At 47.6% G+C, this 21,392-nt stretch overlaps 1 protein-coding gene across 2 annotated transcripts in view; it reads left to right on the top strand.

Annotated features, from left to right (window-relative positions):
- The window catches only part of LOC135537787 (uncharacterized), a 35,347-nt gene that overhangs the window by 7,214 nt on the left and 6,741 nt on the right, over positions 1–21,392 (top strand). The window contains exons 3-6 of one of the 2 annotated variants that reach the window (XM_064963802.1): positions 3,092–3,249; positions 15,112–15,247; positions 16,837–16,941; positions 19,685–19,740. In XM_064963802.1, the coding sequence (XP_064819874.1) occupies positions 3,092–3,249; positions 15,112–15,247; positions 16,837–16,941; positions 19,685–19,740 (455 nt within the window). The remainder of the gene's footprint in view (positions 1–3,091; positions 3,250–15,111; positions 15,248–16,836; positions 16,942–19,684; positions 19,741–21,392) is intronic. The other variant, XM_064963803.1, reaches the window with a different exon arrangement.

The following is a 21,392-nucleotide window of genomic DNA, read 5'->3' as shown; positions in this document are numbered from 1 at the left end:
AGGGGACAGGGATACTGTAGTGATGGAGGTAGATATGTATAGGGGTAAGGAGACAGGGATACTGGAGTGATGGAGGTAGATATGTATAGTGATGGAGGTAGATATGTATAGGGGTAAGGAGACAGGGATACTGGAGTGATGGAGGTAGATATGTATAGGGGAAGGTGACAGGGATACTGGAGTGATGGAGGTAGATATGTATGGGGGAAGGGGACAGGGATACTGTAGTGATGGAGGTAGATATGTGTAGGGGTAAGGAGACAGGGATACTGGAGTGATGGAGGTAAATATGTATAGGGGAAGGGGACAGGGATACTGGAGTGATGGAGGTAGATATGTATAGGGGGAAGGTGACAGGGATACTGGAGTGATGGAGGTAGATATGTATAGGGGGAAGGAGACAGGGATACTGGAGTGGTGGAGGTAGATATGTATAGGGGGAAGGGGACAGGGATACTGGAGTGATGGAGGTAGATATGTGTAGGGGTAAGGAGACAGGGATACTGGAGTGATGGAGGTAAATATGTATAGGGGGAAGGGGACAGGGATACTGGAGTGATGGAGGTAGATATGTATAGTGATGGAGGTAGATATGTATAGGGGGAAGGGAACAGGGATGCTGGAGTGATGGAGGTAGATATGTATAGGGGGAAGGGGACAGGGATACTGGAGTGATGGAGGTAGATATGTATAGGGGGAAGGAGACAGGGATACTGGAGTGATGGAGGTAGATATGTATAGGGGGAAGGAGACAGGGATACTGGAGTGATGGAGGTAGATATTTATAGGGGTAAGGGGACAGGGATACTATAGTGATGGAGGTAGATATGTATAGTGATGGAGCTTAGATATGTATAGGGGGAAGGGGACAGGGATACTGGAGTGATGGAGGTAGATATGTATAGGGGGAAGGAGACAGGGATACTGGAGTGATGGAGGTAGATATGTATAGGGGGAAGGGGACAGGGATACTGGAGTGATGGAGGTAGATATGTATAGGGGGAAGGGGACAGGGATACTGTAGTGATGGAGGTAGATATGTGTAGGGGTAAGGAGACAGGGATACTGGAGTGATGGAGGTAAATATGTATAGGGGGAAGGGGACAGGGATACTGGAGTGATGGAGGTAGATATGTATAGTGATGGAGGTAGATATGTATAGTGATGGAGGTAGATATGTATAGGGGGAAGGGGACAGAGATACTGGAGTGATGGAGGTAGATATGTATGGAGGAAGGAGACAGGGATACTGGAGTGATGGAGGTAGATATGTATAGGGGGAAGGGGACAGGGATACTGGAGTGATGGAGGTAGATATGTATAGGGGTAAGGGGACAGGGATACTCTAGTGATGGAGGTAGATATGTATAGGGGGAAGGGGACAGGGATACTGGAGTGATGGAGGTAGATATGTATAGGGGAAGGGGACAGGGATACTGGAGTGATGGAGGTAGATATGTATAGGGGGAAGGAGACAGTGATACTGGAGTGATGGAGGTAGATATGTATAGGGGAAGGGGACGGATACTGGAGTGATGGAGGTAGATATGTATAGGGGTAAGGAGACAGGGATACTGGAGTGATGGAGGTAGATATGTATAGGGGGAAGGAGACAGGGATACTGGAGTGATGGAGGTAGATATGTGTAGGGGTAAGGAGACAGGGATACTGGAGTGATGGAGGTAGATATGTACAGGGATACTGGAGTGATGGAGGTAGATATGTATAGGGGGAAGGGGACAGGGATACTGTAGTGATGGAGGTAGATATGTGTAGGGGTAAGGAGACAGGGATACTGGAGTGATGGAGGTAGATATGTATAGTGATGGAGGTAGATATGTATAGTGATGGAGGTAGATATGTATAGGGGGGAGGAGACAGGGATACTGGAGTGATGGAGGTAGATATGTATAGGGGGAAGGGGACAGGGATACTGTAGTGATGGAGGTAGATATGTGTAGGGGTAAGGAGACAGGGATACTGGAGTGATGGAGGTAGATATGTATAGTGATGGAGGTAGATATGTATAGGGGGAAGGGGACAGAGATACTGGAGTGATGGAGGTAGATATGTATAGGGGGAAGGGGACAGGGATACTGGAGTGATGGAGGTAGATATGTATAGGGGGAAGGGGACAGGGATACTGTAGTGATGGAGGTAGATATGTGTAGGGGTAAGGAGACAGGGATACTGGAGTGATGGAGGTAAAGATGTATAGGGGGAAGGGGACAGGGATACTGGAGTGATGGAGGTAGATATGTATAGTGATGGAGGTAGATATGTATAGGGGGAAGGGGACAGGGATACTGTAGTGATGGAGGTAGATATGTGTAGGGGTAAGGAGACAGGGATACTGGAGTGATGGAGGTAGATATGTATAGGGGGAAGGGGACAGGGATACTGGAGTGATGGAGGTAGATATGTATAGGGGTAAGGGGACAGGGATACTATAGTGATGGAGGTAGATATGTATAGGGGGAAGGGGACAGGGATACTGGAGTGATGGAGGTAGATATGTATAGGAGGAAGGGGACAGGGATACTGGAGTGATGGAGGTAGATATGTGTAGGGGTAAGGAGACAGGGATACTGGAGTCATGGAGGTAGGTACGGAGACAGGGATACTGGAGTGATGGAGGTAGATATGTATAGGGGGAAGGAGACAGGGATACTGGAGTGATGGAGGTAGATATGTATAGGGGGAAGGGGACAGGGATACTGGAGTGATGGAGGTAGATATGTATAGGGGAAGGGGACAGGGATACTGGAGTGATGGAGGTAGATATGTACAGGGGGAAGGAGACAGGGATACTGTAGTGATGGAGGTATATATGTATAGGGGTAAGGTGACTATACAGGGTCATATTAACAATGTAGAGGGATACTGTGGTGATGGAGGTAGATATGTATAGGGATGGAGGTAGATTTGTAGAGGGGTGAGTGTACTACATGGGGTGTAGGGTGCCATTTGAGATGCTGAGTCAGGTTCGCTATATTATGAATATATTATAATTATTATTAGACACTACTACATTCAGTTGGATGGATTTTTAATTTTTGTCCTCCTATTGAAATGTTATTTTGGTGTTCAGGTCTACTTCCTCCTTCCTGGGCAGAGAGGCGTCTCCGTTGTCCCTTCCGGGCACCTCGGATAATAACCACCCAGAGAAAGACCTCTCCGAGAGACACTTTCGGTTTGATAAGACATGGAAGAACGACAGCAGGATGTATCCCAAGTATGATTTCCGAGGTATTCGTTTTATTTTTCCCCCTTGTGATTATTACTGTACGATCCATGGCCTTTTCCCCCACAGCCAGGAGCGGCAGGTAGGTTAGTGTTGGGCCAGTAACCAGAAGGTTTGCTACATCGAATCCCAGAGCTGACGAGGTACAAATCTGTTCTGCCCCCTGAACAAGGCAGTTAACTCACTGTTCCTAGACCAGTTAACCCACTGTTCCTAGACCAGTTAACCCACTGTTCCCCTGTTCCTAGACCAGTTAACCCACTGTTCCTAGACCAGTTAACCCACTGTTCCTAGACCAGTTAACCCACTGTTCCCCTGTTCCTAGACCAGTTAACTCACTGTTCCTAGACCAGTTAACCCACTGTTCCTAGACCAGTTAACCCACTGTTCCCCTGTTCCTAGACCAGTTAACCCACTGTTCCCCTGTTCCTAGACCAGTTAACTCACTGTTCCTAGACCAGTTAACCCACTGTTCCTAGACCAGTTAACCCACTGTTCCTAGACCAGTTAACCCACTGTTCCCCTGTTCCTAGACCAGTTAACTCACTGTTCCTAGACCAGTTAACCCACTGTTCCTAGACCAGTTAACCCACTGTTCCTAGACCAGTTAACCCACTGTTCCTAGACCAGTTAACCCACTGTTCCTAGACCAGTTAACCCACTGTTCCTAGACCAGTTAACCCACTGTTCCTAGACCAGTTAACCCACTGTTGCTAGACCAGTTAACCCACTGTTCCCCTGTTCCTAGACCAGTTAACTCACTGTTCCTAGACCAGTTAACCCACTGTTCCTAGACCAGTTAACCCACTGTTCCCCTGTTCCTAGACCAGTTAACTCACTGTTCCTAGACCAGTTAACCCACTGTTCCTAGACCAGTTAACCCACTGTTCCTAGACCAGTTAACCCACTGTTCCTAGACCAGTTAACCCACTGTTCCCCTGTTCCTAGACCAGTTAACTCACTGTTCCTAGACCAGTTAACCCACTGTTCCTAGACCAGTTAACCCACTGTTCCTAGACCAGTTAACCCACTGTTCCTAGACCAGTTAACTCACTGTTCCTAGACCAGTTAACTCACTGTTCCTAGACCAGTTAACTCACTGTTCCTAGACCAGTTAACCCACTGTTCCTAGACCAGTTAACTCACTGTTCCTAGACCAGTTAACTCACTGTTCCTAGACCAGTTAACCCACTGTTCCTAGACCAGTTTACTCACTGTTCCAAGACCAGTTAACCCACTGTTCCCCTGTTCCTAGACCAGTTAACCCACTGTTCCTAGACCAGTTAACCCACTGTTCCTAGACCAGTTAACCCACTGTTCCTAGACCAGTTAACTCACTGTTCCTAGACCAGTTAACCCACTGTTCCACTGTTCCTAGACCAGTTAACCCACTGCTCCTAGACCAGTTAACCCCACTGTTCCTAGGCCGTCATTGTAAATAAGAATTTGTTCTTAACTGACTTGCCTGGTTCAATAAAGGGAAAACAAACAGATGTGGTATGCAGGAGTGAAGGCAGTACTTAATGCAGCTGGTGACCACACCAGATACCGACTGTTACTTTTGATTTTGACCCCCCCCCCCCCCCTTTGTCCTTATCGTGAGAGTAGGGGTGTTAACCCTGGTGTCCTGGCTAAAGTCCCAATCTGACCCTCAAACCATCACGGTCACCTACTAATCCCCAGTTTACAATTGGCTCATTCATCCCCCTCCTCCTCTCCCCTGTAACTATTCCCCAGGTCGTTGTCTAATCCTCCTCTCCCCTGTAACTATTCACCAGGTCGTTGTCTAATCCTCCTCCTCTCCCCTGTAACTATTCACCAGGTCGTTGTCTAATCCTCCTCCTCTCCCCTGTAACTATTCCCCAGGTCGTTGTCTAATCCTCCTCTCCCCTGTAACTATTCCCCAGGTCGTTGTCTAATCCTCCTCCTCTCCCCTGTAACTATTCTCCAGGTCGTTGTCTAATCCTCCTCCTCTCCCCTGTAACTATTCCCCAGGTCGTTGTCTAATCCTCCTCCTCTCCCCTGTAACTATTCCCCAGGTCGTTGTCTAATCCTCCTCCTCTCCCCTGTAACTATTCCCCAGGTCGTTGTCTAATCCTCCTCTCCCCTGTAACTATTCCCCAGGTCGTTGTCTAATCCTCCTCCTCTCCCCTGTAACTATTCCCCAGGTCGTTGTCTAATCCTCCTCCTCTCCCTGTAACTATTCCCCAGGTCGTTGTCTAATCCTCCTCCTCTCCCCTGTAACTATTCCCCAGGTCGTTGTCTAATCCTCCTCCTCTCCCCTGTAACTATTCCCTAGGTCTTTGTCTAATCCTCCTCCTCTCCCCTGTAACTATTCCCCAGGTCGTTGTCTAATCCCCCTCCTCTCCCCTGTAACTATTCCCCAGGTCGTTGTCTAATCCTCCTCCTCTCCCCTGTAACTATTCACCAGGTCGTTGTCTAATCCTCCTCCTCTCCCCTGTAACTATTCCCCAGGTCGTTGTCTAATCCTCCTCCTCTCCCCTGTAACTATTCCCCTGTTCGTTGTCTAATCCTCCTCCTCTCTCCTGTAACTATTCCCCAGGTCGTTGTCTAATCCTCCTCCTCTCCCCTGTAACTATTCACCAGGTCGTTGTCTAATCCTCCTCCTCTCCCCTGTAACTATTCCCCAGGTCGTTGTCTAATCCTCCTCCTCTCCCCTGTAACTATTCCCCTGTTCGTTGTCTAATCCTCCTCTCTCCTGTAACTATTCCCCAGGTCGTTGTCTAATCCTCCTCCTCTCCCCTGTAACTATTCCCCAGGTCGTTGTCTAATCCTCCTCCTCTCTCCTGTAACTATTCCCCAGGTCGTTGTCTAATCCTCCTCCTCTCCCCTGTAACTATTCCCCAGGTCGTTGTCTAATCCCCTCCTCTCCCCTGTAACTATTCCCCAGGTCGTTGTCTAATCCTCCTCCTCTCCCCTGTAACTATTCACCAGGTCGTTGTCTAATCCTCCTCCTCTCCCCTGTAACTATTCCCCAGGTCGTTGTCTAATCCTCCTCCTCTCCCCTGTAACTCTTCCCCAGGTCGTTGTCTAATCCCCTCCTCTCCCCTGTAACTATTCCCCAGGTCGTTGTCTAATCCCCCTCCTCTCCCCTGTAACTATTCCCCAGGTCGTTGTCTAATCCTCCTCTCCCCTGTAACTATTCCCCAGGTCGTTGTCTAATCCGCCTCCTCTCCCCTGTAACTATTCCCCAGGTCGTTGTCTAATCCTCCTCCTCCTCTCCCCTGTAACTATTCCCCAGGTCGTTGTCTAATCATTCCTCCTCTCCCCTGTAACTATTCACCAGGTCGTTGTCTAATCCTCCTCCTCTCCCCTGTAACTATTCACCAGGTCGTTGTCTAATCCTCCTCCTCTCCCCTGTAACTATTCCCCAGGTCGTTGTCTAATCCTCCTCCTCTCCCCTGTAACTATTCCCCAGGTCGTTGTCTAATCCTCCTCCTCTCCCCTGTAACTATTCCCCAGGTCGTTGTCTAATCCTCCTCCCTCTCCCCTGTAACTATTCACCAGGTCGTTGTCTAATCCTCCTCCTCTCCCCTGTAACTATTCCCCAGGTCGTTGTCTAATCCTCCTCCTCTCCCCTGTAACTATTCCCCAGGTCGTTGTCTAATCCTCCTCCTCTCCCCTGTAACTATTCCCCAGGTCGTTGTCTAATCCTCCTCCTCTCCCCTGTAACTATTCCCCAGGTCGTTGTCTAATCCTCCTCCTCTCCCCTGTAACTATTCACCAGGTCGTTGTCTAATCCTCCTCCTCTCCCCTGTAACTATTCACCAGGTCGTTGTCTAATCCTCCTCTCCCCTGTAACTATTCCCCAGGTCGTTGTCTAATCCTCCTCCTCTCCCCTGTAACTATTCACCAGGTCGTTGTCTAATCCTCCTCTCCCCTGTAACTATTCTCCAGGTCGTTGTCTAATCCTCCTCCTCCTCTCCCCTGTAACTATTCCCCAGGTCGTTGTCTAATCCTCCTCCTCTCCCCTGTAACTATTCCCCAGGTCGTTGTCTAATCCTCCTCCTCTCCCCTGTAACTATTCCCCAGGTCGTTGTCTAATCCTCCTCTCCCCTGTAACTATTCCCCAGGTCGTTGTCTAATCCCCCTCCTCTCCCCTGTAACTATTCCCCAGGTCGTTGTCTAATCCTCCTCTCCCCTGTAACTATTCCCCAGGTCGTTGTCTAATCCCCCTCCTCTCCCCTGTAACTATTCCCCAGGTCGTTGTCTAATCCTCCTCTCCCCTGTAACTATTCCCCAGGTCGTTGTCTAATCCTCCTCCTCTCCCCTGTAACTATTCACCAGGTCGTTGTCTAATCCTCCTCCTCTCCCCTGTAACTATTCCCCAGGTCGTTGTCTAATCCTCCTCCTCTCCCCTGTAACTATTCCCCAGGTCGTTGTCTAATCCTCCTCTCCCCTGTAACTATTCCCCAGGTCGTTGTCTAATCCTCCTCCTCTCCCCTGTAACTATTCACCAGGTCATTGTCTAATCCTCCTCTCCCCTGTAACTATTCCCCAGGTCGTTGTCTAATCCTCCTCCTCTCCCCTGTAACTATTCACCAGGTCGTTGTCTAATCCTCCTCTCCCCTGTAACTATTCTCCAGGTCGTTGTCTAATCCTCCTCCTCCTCTCCCCTGTAACTATTCCCCAGGTCGTTGTCTAATCCTCCTCCTCTCCCCTGTATTTATTCCCCAGGTCGTTGTCTAATCCTCCTCCTCTCCCCTGTAACTATTCCCCAGGTCGTTGTCTAATCCTCCTCTCCCCTGTAACTATTCCCCAGGTCGTTGTCTAATCCCCCTCCTCTCCCCTGTAACTATTCCCCAGGTCGTTGTCTAATCCTCCTCTCCCCTGTAACTATTCACCAGGTCGTTGTCTAATCCTCCTCCTCTCCCCTGTAACTATTCCCCAGGTCGTTGTCTAATCCTCCTCCTCTCCCCTGTAACTATTCCCCAGGTCGTTGTCTAATCCCCCTCCTCTCCCCTGTAACTATTCACCAGGTCGTTGTCTAATCCTCCTCCTCTCCCCTGTAACTATTCCCCAGGTCGTTGTCTAATCCTCCTCCTCTCCCCTGTAACTATTCCCCAGGTCGTTGTCTAATCCTCCTCCTCTCCCCTGTAACTATTCACCAGGTCGTTGTCTAATCCCCCTCCTCTCCCCTGTAACTATTCCCCAGGTCGTTGTCTAATCCTCCTCCTCTCCCCTGTAACTATTCCCTAGGTCTTTGTCTAATCCTCCTCCTCTCCCCTGTAACTATTCCCCAGGTCGTTGTCTAATCCCCCTCCTCTCCCCTGTAACTATTCCCCAGGTCGTTGTCTAATCCTCCTCCTCTCCCCTGTAACTATTCACCAGGTCGTTGTCTAATCCTCCTCCTCTCCCCTGTAACTATTCCCCAGGTCGTTGTCTAATCCTCCTCCTCTCCCCTGTAACTATTCCCCTGTTCGTTGTCTAATCCTCCTCCTCTCTCCTGTAACTATTCCCCAGGTCGTTGTCTAATCCTCCTCCTCTCCCCTGTAACTATTCACCAGGTCGTTGTCTAATCCTCCTCCTCTCCCCTGTAACTATTCCCCAGGTCGTTGTCTAATCCTCCTCCTCTCCCCTGTAACTATTCCCCTGTTCGTTGTCTAATCCTCCTCTCTCCTGTAACTATTCCCCAGGTCGTTGTCTAATCCTCCTCCTCTCCCCTGTAACTATTCCCCAGGTCGTTGTCTAATCCTCCTCCTCTCTCCTGTAACTATTCCCCAGGTCGTTGTCTAATCCTCCTCCTCTCCCCTGTAACTATTCCCCAGGTCGTTGTCTAATCCCCCTCCTCTCCCCTGTAACTATTCCCCAGGTCGTTGTCTAATCCTCCTCCTCTCCCCTGTAACTATTCACCAGGTCGTTGTCTAATCCTCCTCCTCTCCCCTGTAACTATTCCCCAGGTCGTTGTCTAATCCTCCTCCTCTCCCCTGTAACTCTTCCCCAGGTCGTTGTCTAATCCCCCTCCTCTCCCCTGTAACTATTCCCCAGGTCGTTGTCTAATCCCCCTCCTCTCCCCTGTAACTATTCCCCAGGTCGTTGTCTAATCCTCCTCTCCCCTGTAACTATTCCCCAGGTCGTTGTCTAATCCGCCTCCTCTCCCCTGTAACTATTCCCCAGGTCGTTGTCTAATCCTCCTCCTCCTCTCCCCTGTAACTATTCCCCAGGTCGTTGTCTAATCATTCCTCCTCTCCCCTGTAACTATTCACCAGGTCGTTGTCTAATCCTCCTCCTCTCCCCTGTAACTATTCACCAGGTCGTTGTCTAATCCTCCTCCTCTCCCCTGTAACTATTCCCCAGGTCGTTGTCTAATCCTCCTCCTCTCCCCTGTAACTATTCCCCAGGTCGTTGTCTAATCCTCCTCCTCTCCCCTGTAACTATTCCCCAGGTCGTTGTCTAATCCTCCTCCTCTCCCCTGTAACTATTCACCAGGTCGTTGTCTAATCCTCCTCCTCTCCCTGTAACTATTCCCCAGGTCGTTGTCTAATCCTCCTCCTCTCCCCTGTAACTATTCCCCAGGTCGTTGTCTAATCCTCCTCCTCTCCCCTGTAACTATTCCCCAGGTCGTTGTCTAATCCTCCTCCTCTCCCCTGTAACTATTCCCCAGGTCGTTGTCTAATCCTCCTCCTCTCCCCTGTAACTATTCACCAGGTCGTTGTCTAATCCTCCTCCTCTCCCCTGTAACTATTCCCCAGGTCGTTGTCTAATCCTCCTCCTCTCCCCTGTAACTATTCACCAGGTCGTTGTCTAATCCTCCTCCTCTCCCCTGTAACTATTCACCAGGTCGTTGTCTAATCCTCCTCTCCCCTGTAACTATTCCCCAGGTCGTTGTCTAATCCTCCTCCTCTCCCCTGTAACTATTCACCAGGTCGTTGTCTAATCCTCCTCTCCCCTGTAACTATTCTCCAGGTCGTTGTCTAATCCTCCTCCTCCTCTCCCCTGTAACTATTCCCCAGGTCGTTGTCTAATCCTCCTCCTCTCCCCTGTAACTATTCCCCAGGTCGTTGTCTAATCCTCCTCCTCTCCCCTGTAACTATTTCCCAGGTCGTTGTCTAATCCTCCTCTCCCCTGTAACTATTCCCCAGGTCGTTGTCTAATCCCCTCCTCTCCCCTGTAACTATTCCCCAGGTCGTTGTCTAATCCTCCTCTCCCCTGTAACTATTCCCCAGGTCGTTGTCTAATCCCCCTCCTCTCCCCTGTAACTATTCCCCAGGTCGTTGTCTAATCCTCCTCTCCCCTGTAACTATTCCCCAGGTCGTTGTCTAATCCTCCTCCTCTCCCCTGTAACTATTCACCAGGTCGTTGTCTAATCCTCCTCCTCTCCCCTGTAACTATTCCCCAGGTCGTTGTCTAATCCTCCTCCTCTCCCCTGTAACTATTCCCCAGGTCGTTGTCTAATCCTCCTCTCCCCTGTAACTATTCCCCAGGTCGTTGTCTAATCCTCCTCCTCTCCCCTGTAACTATTCACCAGGTCATTGTCTAATCCTCCTCTCCCCTGTAACTATTCCCCAGGTCGTTGTCTAATCCTCCTCCTCTCCCCTGTAACTATTCACCAGGTCGTTGTCTAATCCTCCTCTCCCCTGTAACTATTCTCCAGGTCGTTGTCTAATCCTCCTCCTCCTCTCCCCTGTAACTATTCCCCAGGTCGTTGTCTAATCCTCCTCCTCTCCCCTGTATTTATTCCCCAGGTCGTTGTCTAATCCTCCTCCTCTCCCCTGTAACTATTCCCCAGGTCGTTGTCTAATCCTCCTCTCCCTGTAACTATTCCCCAGGTCGTTGTCTAATCCCCCTCCTCTCCCCTGTAACTATTCCCCAGGTCGTTGTCTAATCCTCCTCTCCCCTGTAACTATTCACCAGGTCGTTGTCTAATCCTCCTCCTCTCCCCTGTAACTATTCCCCAGGTCGTTGTCTAATCCTCCTCCTCTCCCCTGTAACTATTCCCCAGGTCGTTGTCTAATCCCCCTCCTCTCCCCTGTAACTATTCACCAGGTCGTTGTCTAATCCTCCTCCTCTCCCCTGTAACTATTCCCCAGGTCGTTGTCTAATCCTCCTCCTCTCCCCTGTAACTATTCCCCAGGTCGTTGTCTAATCCTCCTCCTCTCCCCTGTAACTATTCACCAGGTCGTTGTCTAATCCCCCTCCTCTCCCCTGTAACTATTCCCCAGGTCGTTGTCTAATCCTCCTCCTCTCCCCTGTAACTATTCCCCAGGTCGTTGTCTAATCCTCCTCCTCTCCCCTGTAACTATTCACCAGGTCGTTGTCTAATCCCCTCCTCTCCCCTGTAACTCTTCCCCAGGTCGTTGTCTAATCCCCCTCCTCTCCCCTGTAACTATTCCCCAGGTCGTTGTCTAATCCTCCTCCTCTCCCCTGTAACTATTCCCCAGGTCGTTGTCTAATCCTCCTCCTCTCCCCTGTAACTATTCCCCAGGTCGTTGTCTAATCCTCCTCCTCTCCCCTGTAACTATTCCCCAGGTCGTTGTCTAATCCTCCTCCTCTCCCCTGTAACTATTCACCAGGTCGTTGTCTAATCCTCCTCTCCCTGTAACTATTCCCCAGGTCGTTGTCTAATCCTCCTCCTCTCCCCTGTAACTATTCACCAGGTCGTTGTCTAATCCTCCTCTCCCCTGTAACTATTCTCCAGGTCGTTGTCTAATCCTCCTCTCCCCTGTAACTATTCCCCAGGTCGTTGTCTAATCCTCCTCCTCTCCCCTGTAACTATTCACCAGGTCGTTGTCTAATCCTCCTCTCCCCTGTAACTATTCTCCAGGTCGTTGTCTAATCCTCCTCCTCCTCTCCCCTGTAACTATTCCCCAGGTCGTTGTCTAATCCTCCTCCTCTCCCCTGTAACTATTCCCCAGGTCGTTGTCTAATCCTCCTCCTCTCCCCTGTAACTATTCCCCAGGTCGTTGTCTAATCCTCCTCTCCCCTGTAACTATTCCCCAGGTCGTTGTCTAATCCCCTCCTCTCCCCTGTAACTATTCCCCAGGTCGTTGTCTAATCCTCCTCTCCCCTGTAACTATTCACCAGGTCGTTGTCTAATCCTCCTCCTCTCCCCTGTAACTATTCCCCAGGTCGTTGTCTAATCCTCCTCCTCTCCCCTGTAACTATTCCCCAGGTCGTTGTCTAATCCCCCTCCTCTCCCCTGTAACTATTCACCAGGTCGTTGTCTAATCCTCCTCCTCTCCCCTGTAACTATTCCCCAGGTCGTTGTCTAATCCTCCTCCTCTCCCCTGTAACTATTCCCCAGGTCGTTGTCTAATCCTCCTCCTCTCCCCTGTAACTATTCACCAGGTCGTTGTCTAATCCCCCTCCTCTCCCCTGTAACTATTCCCCAGGTCGTTGTCTAATCCTCCTCCTCTCCCTGTAACTATTCCCCAGGTCGTTGTCTAATCCTCCTCCTCTCCCCTGTAACTATTCACCAGGTCGTTGTCTAATCCCCCTCCTCTCCCCTGTAACTCTTCCCCAGGTCGTTGTCTAATCCCCCTCCTCTCCCCTGTAACTATTCCCCAGGTCGTTGTCTAATCCTCCTCCTCTCCCCTGTAACTATTGCCCAGGTCGTTGTCTAATCCCCCTCCTCTCCCCTGTAACTCTTCCCCAGGTCGTTGTCTAATCCTCCTCCTCTCCCCTGTAACTATTCCCCAGGTCGTTGTCTAATCCTCCTCCTCTCCCCTGTAACTATTCCCCAGGTCGTTGTCTAATCCTCCTCCTCTCCCCTGTAACTATTCCCCAGGTCGTTGTCTAATCCTCCTCCTCTCCCCTGTAACTATTCCCCAGGTCGTTGTCTAATCCTCCTCCTCTCCCCTGTAACTATTCCCCAGGTCGTTGTCTAATCCTCCTCCTCTCCCCTGTAACTATTCCCCAGGTCGTTGTCTAATCCTCCTCCTCTCCCCTGTAACTATTCCCCAGGTCGTTGTCTAATCCTCCTCCTCTCCCCTGTAACTATTCACCAGGTCGTTGTCTAATCCTCCTCCTCTCCCCTGTAACTATTCCCCAGGTCGTTGTCTAATCCTCCTCCTCTCCCCTGTAACTATTCCCCAGGTCCTTGTCTAATCCTCCTCTCCCCTGTAACTATTCCCCAGGTCATTGTCTAATCCTCCTCCTCTCCCCTGTAACTATTCCCCAGGTCGTTGTCTAATCCTCCTCCTCTCCCCTGTAACTATTCCCCAGGTCGTTGTCTAATCCTCCTCCTCTCCCCTGTAACTATTCCCCAGGTCGTTGTCTAATCCTCCTCTCCCCTGTAACTATTCTCCAGGTCGTTGTCTAATCCTCCTCCTCTCCCCTGTAACTATTCCCCAGGTCGTTGTCTAATCCTCCTCCTCTCCCCTGTAACTTTTCTCCAGGTCGTTGTCTAATCCTCCTCCTCTCCCCTGTAACTATTCCCCAGGTCGTTGTCTAATCCTCCTCCTCTCCCCTGTAACTATTCCCCAGGTCGTTGTCTAATCCTCCTCTCCCCTGTAACTATTCCCCAGGTCGTTGTCTAATCCTCCTCCTCTCCCCTGTAACTATTCCCCAAGTCGTTGTCTAATCCTCCTCCTCTCCCCTGTAACTATTCCCCAGGTTGTTGTCTAATCCCCCTCCTCTCCCCTGTAACTATTCCCCAGGTCGTTGTCTAATCCTCCTCCTCTCCCCTGTAACTATTCCCCAGGTCGTTGTCTAATCCTCCTCTCCCCTGTAACTATTCCCCAGGTCGTTGTCTAATCCTCCTCCTCTCCCCTGTAACTATTCACCAGGTCGTTGTCTAATCCCCCACCTCTCCCCTGTGACTATTCCCCAGGTCGTTGTCTAATCCTCCTCCTCTCCCCTGTAACTATTCCCCAGGTCGTTGTCTAATCCTCCTCCTCTCCCCTGTAACTATTCTCCAGGTCGTTGTCTAATCCTCCTCCTCTCCCCTGTAACTATTCCCCAGGTCGTTGTCTAATCCTCCTCCTCTCCCCTGTAACTTTTCTCCAGGTCGTTGTCTAATCCTCCTCCTCTCCCCTGTAACTTTTCCCCAGGTCGTTGTCTAATCCTCCTCCTCTCCCCTGTAACTATTCCCCAGGTCGTTGTCTAATCCTCCTCCTCTCCCCTGTAACTATTCCCCAGGTCGTTGTCTAATCCTCCTCCTCTCCCCTGTAACTATTCCCCAGGTCGTTGTCTAATCCTCCTCCTCTCCCCTGTAACTATTCCCCAGGTCGTTGTCTAATCCTCCTCCTCTCCCCTGTAACTATTCACCAGGTCGTTGTCTAATCCTCCTCCTCTCCCCTGTAACTATTCACCAGGTTGTTGTCTAATCCTCCTCCTCTCCCCTGTAACTATTCCCCAGGTCGTTGTCTAATCCTCCTCCTCTCCCCTGTAACTATTCCCCAGGTCGTTGTCTAATCCTCCTCCTCTCCCCTGTAACTATTCCCCAGGTCGTTGTCTAATCCTCCTCCTCTCCCCTGTAACTATTCCCCAGGTCGTTGTCTAATCCTCCTCCTCTCCCCTGTAACTATTCACCAGGTCGTTGTCTAATCTTGCTGTAAATGAGAATGTGTTTCTCAGTCAACTCACCTGGTAAAATAACAGATAAAAAAAGGATAAAAAAGGCTTAATCTGATTGATGTTGGACGCGTGCGACTCCAGACTCACCAGTAGATGGCGACCTCAGCATTTATATTTTCCAATGGTCCAAGCTATTGACATTGTCAGGCTTGGTTGCAGCAGTGTGTGTGTGTGAACCCTTCTCGGCACTTGTTTTGGACCAGCGACATCCACGTCAAACTGTGGCTTCACCTTCTATTTGAACCAATGTTGTTTTTCCCCGTTTCCCACTCTGTCTTGTTGACATTCTCTCGGTCAAGCTTATTTTAGAATGAATTTTCCCCACTCAGATGAGCGTCCCATGAAGCCGAGCGGCTCCATCCCTCCCCTGCCCAGAGACTACCAGATCCACCGGTCGGGCCACCTCCACCACTATACCCTCCACAAGGAGCTTTCCCATGCCCCTGCTCGCCCCTGCGCCTTTGGGTAAGCAGACCCCGCTTGGCCTTCGGGGTAACTAAGCAGCCCATCCGGAATACATTAATTCATCACTGTGCTCTGTGTCTCTACTGTCTGTAAATGCCAGTCTGACTCAGCCATGTATCAATTGAAACAGGCCCCAGCTGCCCCGGGGCGGGGGCCCCCCCAGAGACAGTTTTTGACACAAATGGAAAAACGAACATGAATTGAGCTGAAATTAAACCCTAGAATTGAAGGTCTTTTTAACATCTGGTTATTCATTATCATAATACTTAATGTATGGAGGAAAATATCCCTTGTGTGTGTAAGGGGCCTCTCAATAGCATTTTGAAATGGCCCCCCCCTGAAATCACAGTCTGCCCCCGCTATTACACCAGTTGTGTAAAGTACTTAAGTAAAAATATCTCGTTATATTTTGAATGCTTAACAGGTCAGGATAATAGCCAAATTGACCCACTTCTCAAGAGAATGCGTCTCATCCCTGCTGCCTCTGGCTTGGCGGACTCACTAAGCACAAACGCATCTTTTGTAAATAATCTCTGAGTGTTGGAGTGTTCCTCTGGCTATCTGTAAATAATCTCTGAGTGTTGGAGCGTTCCCCTGGCTATCTGTAAATAATCTCTGAGTGTTGGAGTGTTCCCCTGGCTATCTGTAAATAATCTCTGAGTGTTGGAGTGTTCCCCTGGCTATCTGTAAATAATCTCTGAGTGTTGGAGTGTTCCCCTGGCTATCTGTAAATAATCTCTGAGTGTTGGAGTGTTCCCCTGGCTATCTGTAAATAATCTCTGAGTGTTGGAGCGTTCCCTGGCTATCTGTAAATAATCTCTGAGTGTTGGAGTGTTCCCCTGGCTATCTGTAAATAATCTCTGAGTGTTGGAGTGTTCCCTGGCTATCTGTAAATAATCTCTGAGTGTTGGAGCGTTCCCCTGGCTATCTGTAAATAATCTCTGAGTGTTGGAGTGTTCCCCTGGCTATCTGTAAATAATCTCTGAGTGTTGGAGTGTTCCCCTGGCTATCTGTAAATAATCTCTGAGTGTTGGAGTGTTCCCTGGCTATCTGTAAATAATCTCTGAGTGTTGGAGTGTTCCCCTGGCAATCTGTAAATAATCTCTGAGTGTTGGAGTGTTCCCCTGGCAATCTGTAAATGTTAACAACAACAAAAAATGGTGCCATCTGCTTTGCATAATAGAAAGAATTTTAAGTGATTTTATATATTTTTAATTTTACTTTTGATACTTATGTATATTTTAACAATTACATGTGCTTTTAATACTTAAGTATATTTCAAAACCAAATACTTTTACTCAAGTAGTATTTTACTGTCTGACTTTTACTTGAGTAACTTCCTCTTTAGGTATCTGTACTTTTATTACAGTATGACAATTGGGTGCTTTTTCCACCCCTGAGGGAGATGAGCTGGTCGGTTACAATGTGTCAGACAGTAGAGAGGAGCCGGCCAAACCCCTTCTGATTGAAAGTCATAGTCTGTTGACTCTAATCTGACAGTCATTGGAGTTTAAACATAAAAAAAAAAAACTTTATTAGTGTGTGTTGGGGTTGACGGTGTGTTCGGGTGTTGATGCTCCGCCCTCCAGCTCTTATGAGGCGTATGACCTGACATCATTTCCTGCCATCCTGCTGCCAGCTGCAGCCTCGCTCAATGGAAGAAACCCCTTCTCTACAGAAGGCTACAAGAACAGGTACCAGAGTAGTATTAAAGTACTATTACAGTATTAAATATACAGTATGTCTACATCCCATCCCTATGACCAAGTATTCACCCCATAGCTTTATACAGCCTGAACTTAAAATGGATTAAATTAAGATTTTGTGTCACTGGCCTACACACAATAGCCCATAATGTGGGAGTGGCAGGGTAGCCCAGTGGTTAGATTGTTGGACTTGTAACCGAAAGGTTGCAAGATCGAATCCCCTGAGCTGACAAGGTTGTTCTGACCCTGAACAAGGCAGTTAACCCACTGTTCCCTGGTAGGTTGTCATTGAGAATAAGAATTTGTTCTTCACTGACATTCCTAGTTAAATAATAAAATATTTTTTTTCATAAATAAAAATGACAGTGGAATTACATTTTGAGAAATAATTTAAAAAAAATACTTAAAAAAAATATAAACTCAACATGTAAAGTGTTGGTCCCATGTTTCATGAGCTGAAATAAAAGATCCCAGAAATGTCCCATTACAAAAAGCTTTTTTCTCTACAAATGTTGTGCACAAATTTGTTGACATCCCTGTTAGTGAGCATTTCTCCCTTGCCAGGATAATCCATCCACATGACAGGTGTGGCATATCAACAATCTGATTCAACAGCATGATCATTACACAGGTGCACCTTGTGCTGGGCGGGGGGCAATAAAAGTGGCCACATATACGTGTTTAGCAGATGTTATGAAATGCTTGTGTTTTTAGTTCCAACAGTGCAGTAATATCTAACAAATCAAATTTATTTATATAGCCCTTCGTACATCAGCTGATATCTCAAAGTGCTGTACAGAAACCCAGCCTAAAACCCCAAACAGCAAGCAATGCAGGTGTAGAAGCACGGTGGCTAGGAACAACTCCCTAGAAAGGCCAAAACCTAGGAAGAAACCTAGAAACCTGTAAGGGGCGGGAGTGTAGCCTAGTAGTTAGAGCGTTGGACTAGTAACCAGAAGGTTGTGAGTTCAAACCCCCGAGCTGGCAAGGTACAAATCTGTCGTTCTGCCCTGAACAGGCAGTTAACCCACTGTTCCCAGGCCGTCATTGAAAATAAGAATTTGTTCTTAACTGACTTGCCTGGTTAAATAAAGTAAAAAAAAAAAAAAAAAGAGGATAGAGAGGAACCAGGCTATGTGGGGTGACCAGTCCTCTTCTGGCTGTACCGGGTGGAGATTATAACAGAACATGGCCAAGATGTTCAAATGTTCATAAATGACCAGCATGGTCCAATAATAATAAGGCAGAACAGTTGAAACTGGAGCAGCAGCATGGCCAGGTGGACTGGGGACAGCAAGAAGTCACTCAAAAAACACTCCCCATCTAAAGTAAAGGAATGGAATTAAGAATATATATTTGGACGAGCGATGTCAGAGCTGCATAGATACAGTAGAATAGTATAGAATACAGTATATACATAGATGAGTAATGCAAAATATGTAAACATTGTTAGTGACATTATTAAAGTTGCCAGTGATTTCAAGTCTATTTATATATAGGGTAGCAGCATCTAATGTGCTAGTGATGGCTATTTAACAGTTTGATGGCCTTGAGATAGAAGCTGTTATTCAGTCTCCGAGGCCAATGTAACTGTTTTAAAAAGTCCCCTTCAGTTGAATTAGATATTTGGTGTTTAATTTTCAATACATTTGCAAACATTTCTAAAAAAAATTCACTGTCATTATGGGGTATTGTGTGTAAATGGATGACATTTAATTTTTATTACATTTTTTTTATGTAATCCATTTTGAATTCACGCTGTAATACAACTAGCCGTGGAATAAGTCAGGGTATGAACACTTGTTATAGGGCCAAACGGCACTCCATAGGGTATTGGTCAAATGTGCTGCACGATATAGGGCCCCCCTACTCAAATCTGGACCTCGAAGCCAGTTCCACTGTTCCCCCTCTAATCAGGGACTGATTTATACAAAAAACACTAGGTGGGTGATTCCCCATTAATCAGGGACTGATTTTAGACCTGGGACACCAGGTGGGTGATTCCCCTCTAACCAGGGACTGATTTAGACCTGGGACACCAGGTGGGTGATTCCCCTCTAACCAGGGCCTGATTTAGACCTGGGACACCAGGTGGGTGATTCCCCTCTAATCAGGGACTGATTTAGACCTGGGACAACAGGTGGGTGATTCCCCTCTAATCAGGGACTGATTTAGACCTGGGACACCAGGTGGGTGATTCCCCTCTAATCAGGGACTGATTTATACAAAAAACACCAGGTGGGTGATTCCCCTCTAATCAGGGACTGGTTTAGACCTGGGACACCAGGTGGGTGATTTCCCTCTAATCAGGGACTGGTTTAGACCTGGGACACCAGGTGGGTGATTCCCCTCTAATCAGGGACTGGTTTAGACCTGGGACCCCAGGTGGGTGATTCCCCTCTAATCAGGGACTGGTTTAGACCTGGGACCCCAGGTGGGTGATTCCCCTCTAATCAGGGACTGATTTAGACCTGGGACACCAGGTGGGTGATTCCCCTCTAATCAGGGCCTGATTTAGACCTGGGACACCAGGTGGGTGTAATTATCAGTTAGAACAGAAAACCGCCTGGTTCTGGTCTTTGTAGGGAAAGAGTTGAATTACCCTGACATGTAGGGAATAGGTTGCCATTTGGGATGCATATCTACACTATATAGAGTATGCTAGTACCATATGTAGCATGACATCACAAGTTTTGGTGGTAACTTGTCTTGTTGCTCATTCTGTTCTCAGACCAAGAGTAAATAACAGAAGCTGCAGTCTTTTCACAATAGGAGCTAATCAGAAATGTAAGTATAATTCAAATCTAAAAACTAAGTATTAAGTGAGAGGTAGGCATTGGTCTGAAGCGGACAAAGAAAGTGAATTCACATGAGCACCACAATGCTTATTTCACCCCATGCTATACCAAGGTTTTCCAGCACACGGCTTTGTCCTACAGCAGTTTGTTTGTCTATTGTACTTCAATGTGTATGCAGGTTTCTTAGGATTACAACCTTCTCAAACAGCCTAATTCATACTCTTAAGAGGTTCATCCACAATAATGTGATTAGTACTGCATAAAAGTTTAAGTATTGGATTCTTCACTCACCACACTAATCCCATTCCACTGTTTTCAAGCGTTTTTTTTTTGTATTATATGAAAACAAGTTTTTGCTTTTAAACTTACAAGATCACCATGCTTGATTGAGCGAACTGTTTTTGTCTTGTAGTTATGTGGTGCCTGTCTGTATTTCCTTAAACCTTTATATTTAGCATGTCATCGAGGAAGAAAGAAAAATACAGTATATATCATAAAATATTTTTGGGGGGTCAGTAGGTGCCCAACATAAAACCTGATTGTGTGTAGTACACAGTCACTCATATACAGGAGGTATGTATACCTCTTGACCTTTCCACATTTTCTTGTTAGAGCATTTTCTTGTTAGAGCATTTTCTTGTTAGAGCATTTTGTTGTTATTTTAAAAAAATGGATGAAATATTTTTTTCTCTCACCTGTATACACAATACTCCATAAGGACCAATTGAAAACATGTTTTATTTATTTTTATTTTTAGCAAATGTATTGAGAATACAGAAAGACCTAATTTTAAATAAGTATTCACTCCCCTGAGTCAATACTGTGTTAGAAGCACCTTTTGGTGATGATTACAACTTTGAGTCGTTTTGGATATGTCTCTATCAGCTTCGAGTCATCTTGGATATGTCTCTATCAGCTTTGAGTCATCTTGGATATGTCTCTATCAGCTTTGAGTCATCTTGGATATGTCTTCATCAGCTTTGAGTCATCTTGGATATGTCTTTATCAGCTTTGAGTCATCTTGGATATGTCTCTATCAGCTTTGAGTCATCTTGGATATGTCTTTATCAGCTTTGAGTCATCTTGGTATGTCTCTATCAGCTTTGAGTCATCTTGGATATGTCTTCATCAGCTTTGAGTCATCTTGGATATGTCTCTATCAGCTTTGAGTCATCTTGGATATGTCTCTATCAGCTTTGCACATCTGGATTTGGGGATTTTCTCCCATTCTTCCCTGCAGATTTTTTTCAAGCTCTCTTAAGTTAGATGGATGAGTGGTGGTGAACAACAATCTTCAAGTCTTTCCACAGATTTTCAATGGGATTCAAGTCTGGGCTTTGGCTGGGCCACTCGAGGACTTTCAGATTCTCCTTCTGAAACCAATCCAGTCTTACTTTGGCTGTATACTTTGGGTCATTGTCCTGTTGGAACATAAATCTTCGCCCCCAGTCTAAGGTCGTTTGCACTTTGAAGCAGGTTCTCATTCATTTTTCACTCTATCCTTACCAGTTTCCCAGTCCCTGCCGCTGTAAAGCATCCCCACATGCTGCCACCGCCATGCTTCACGGTAGGGAGGGTGTTAGATGGGTGATGAGCTGTGCCTGGTTTTCTCCAGACATAGCGCTTTGCATTCATGCCAAA

The sequence above is a fragment of the Oncorhynchus masou genome, unplaced genomic scaffold (assembly GCF_036934945.1).
Source record: "Oncorhynchus masou masou isolate Uvic2021 unplaced genomic scaffold, UVic_Omas_1.1 unplaced_scaffold_843, whole genome shotgun sequence".
Taxonomy (NCBI): Eukaryota; Metazoa; Chordata; class Actinopteri; order Salmoniformes; family Salmonidae; genus Oncorhynchus; species Oncorhynchus masou.
The sequence above is the reverse complement of the archived record's forward strand: the minus strand, read 5'-3'. Positions and strand labels throughout refer to the sequence as shown.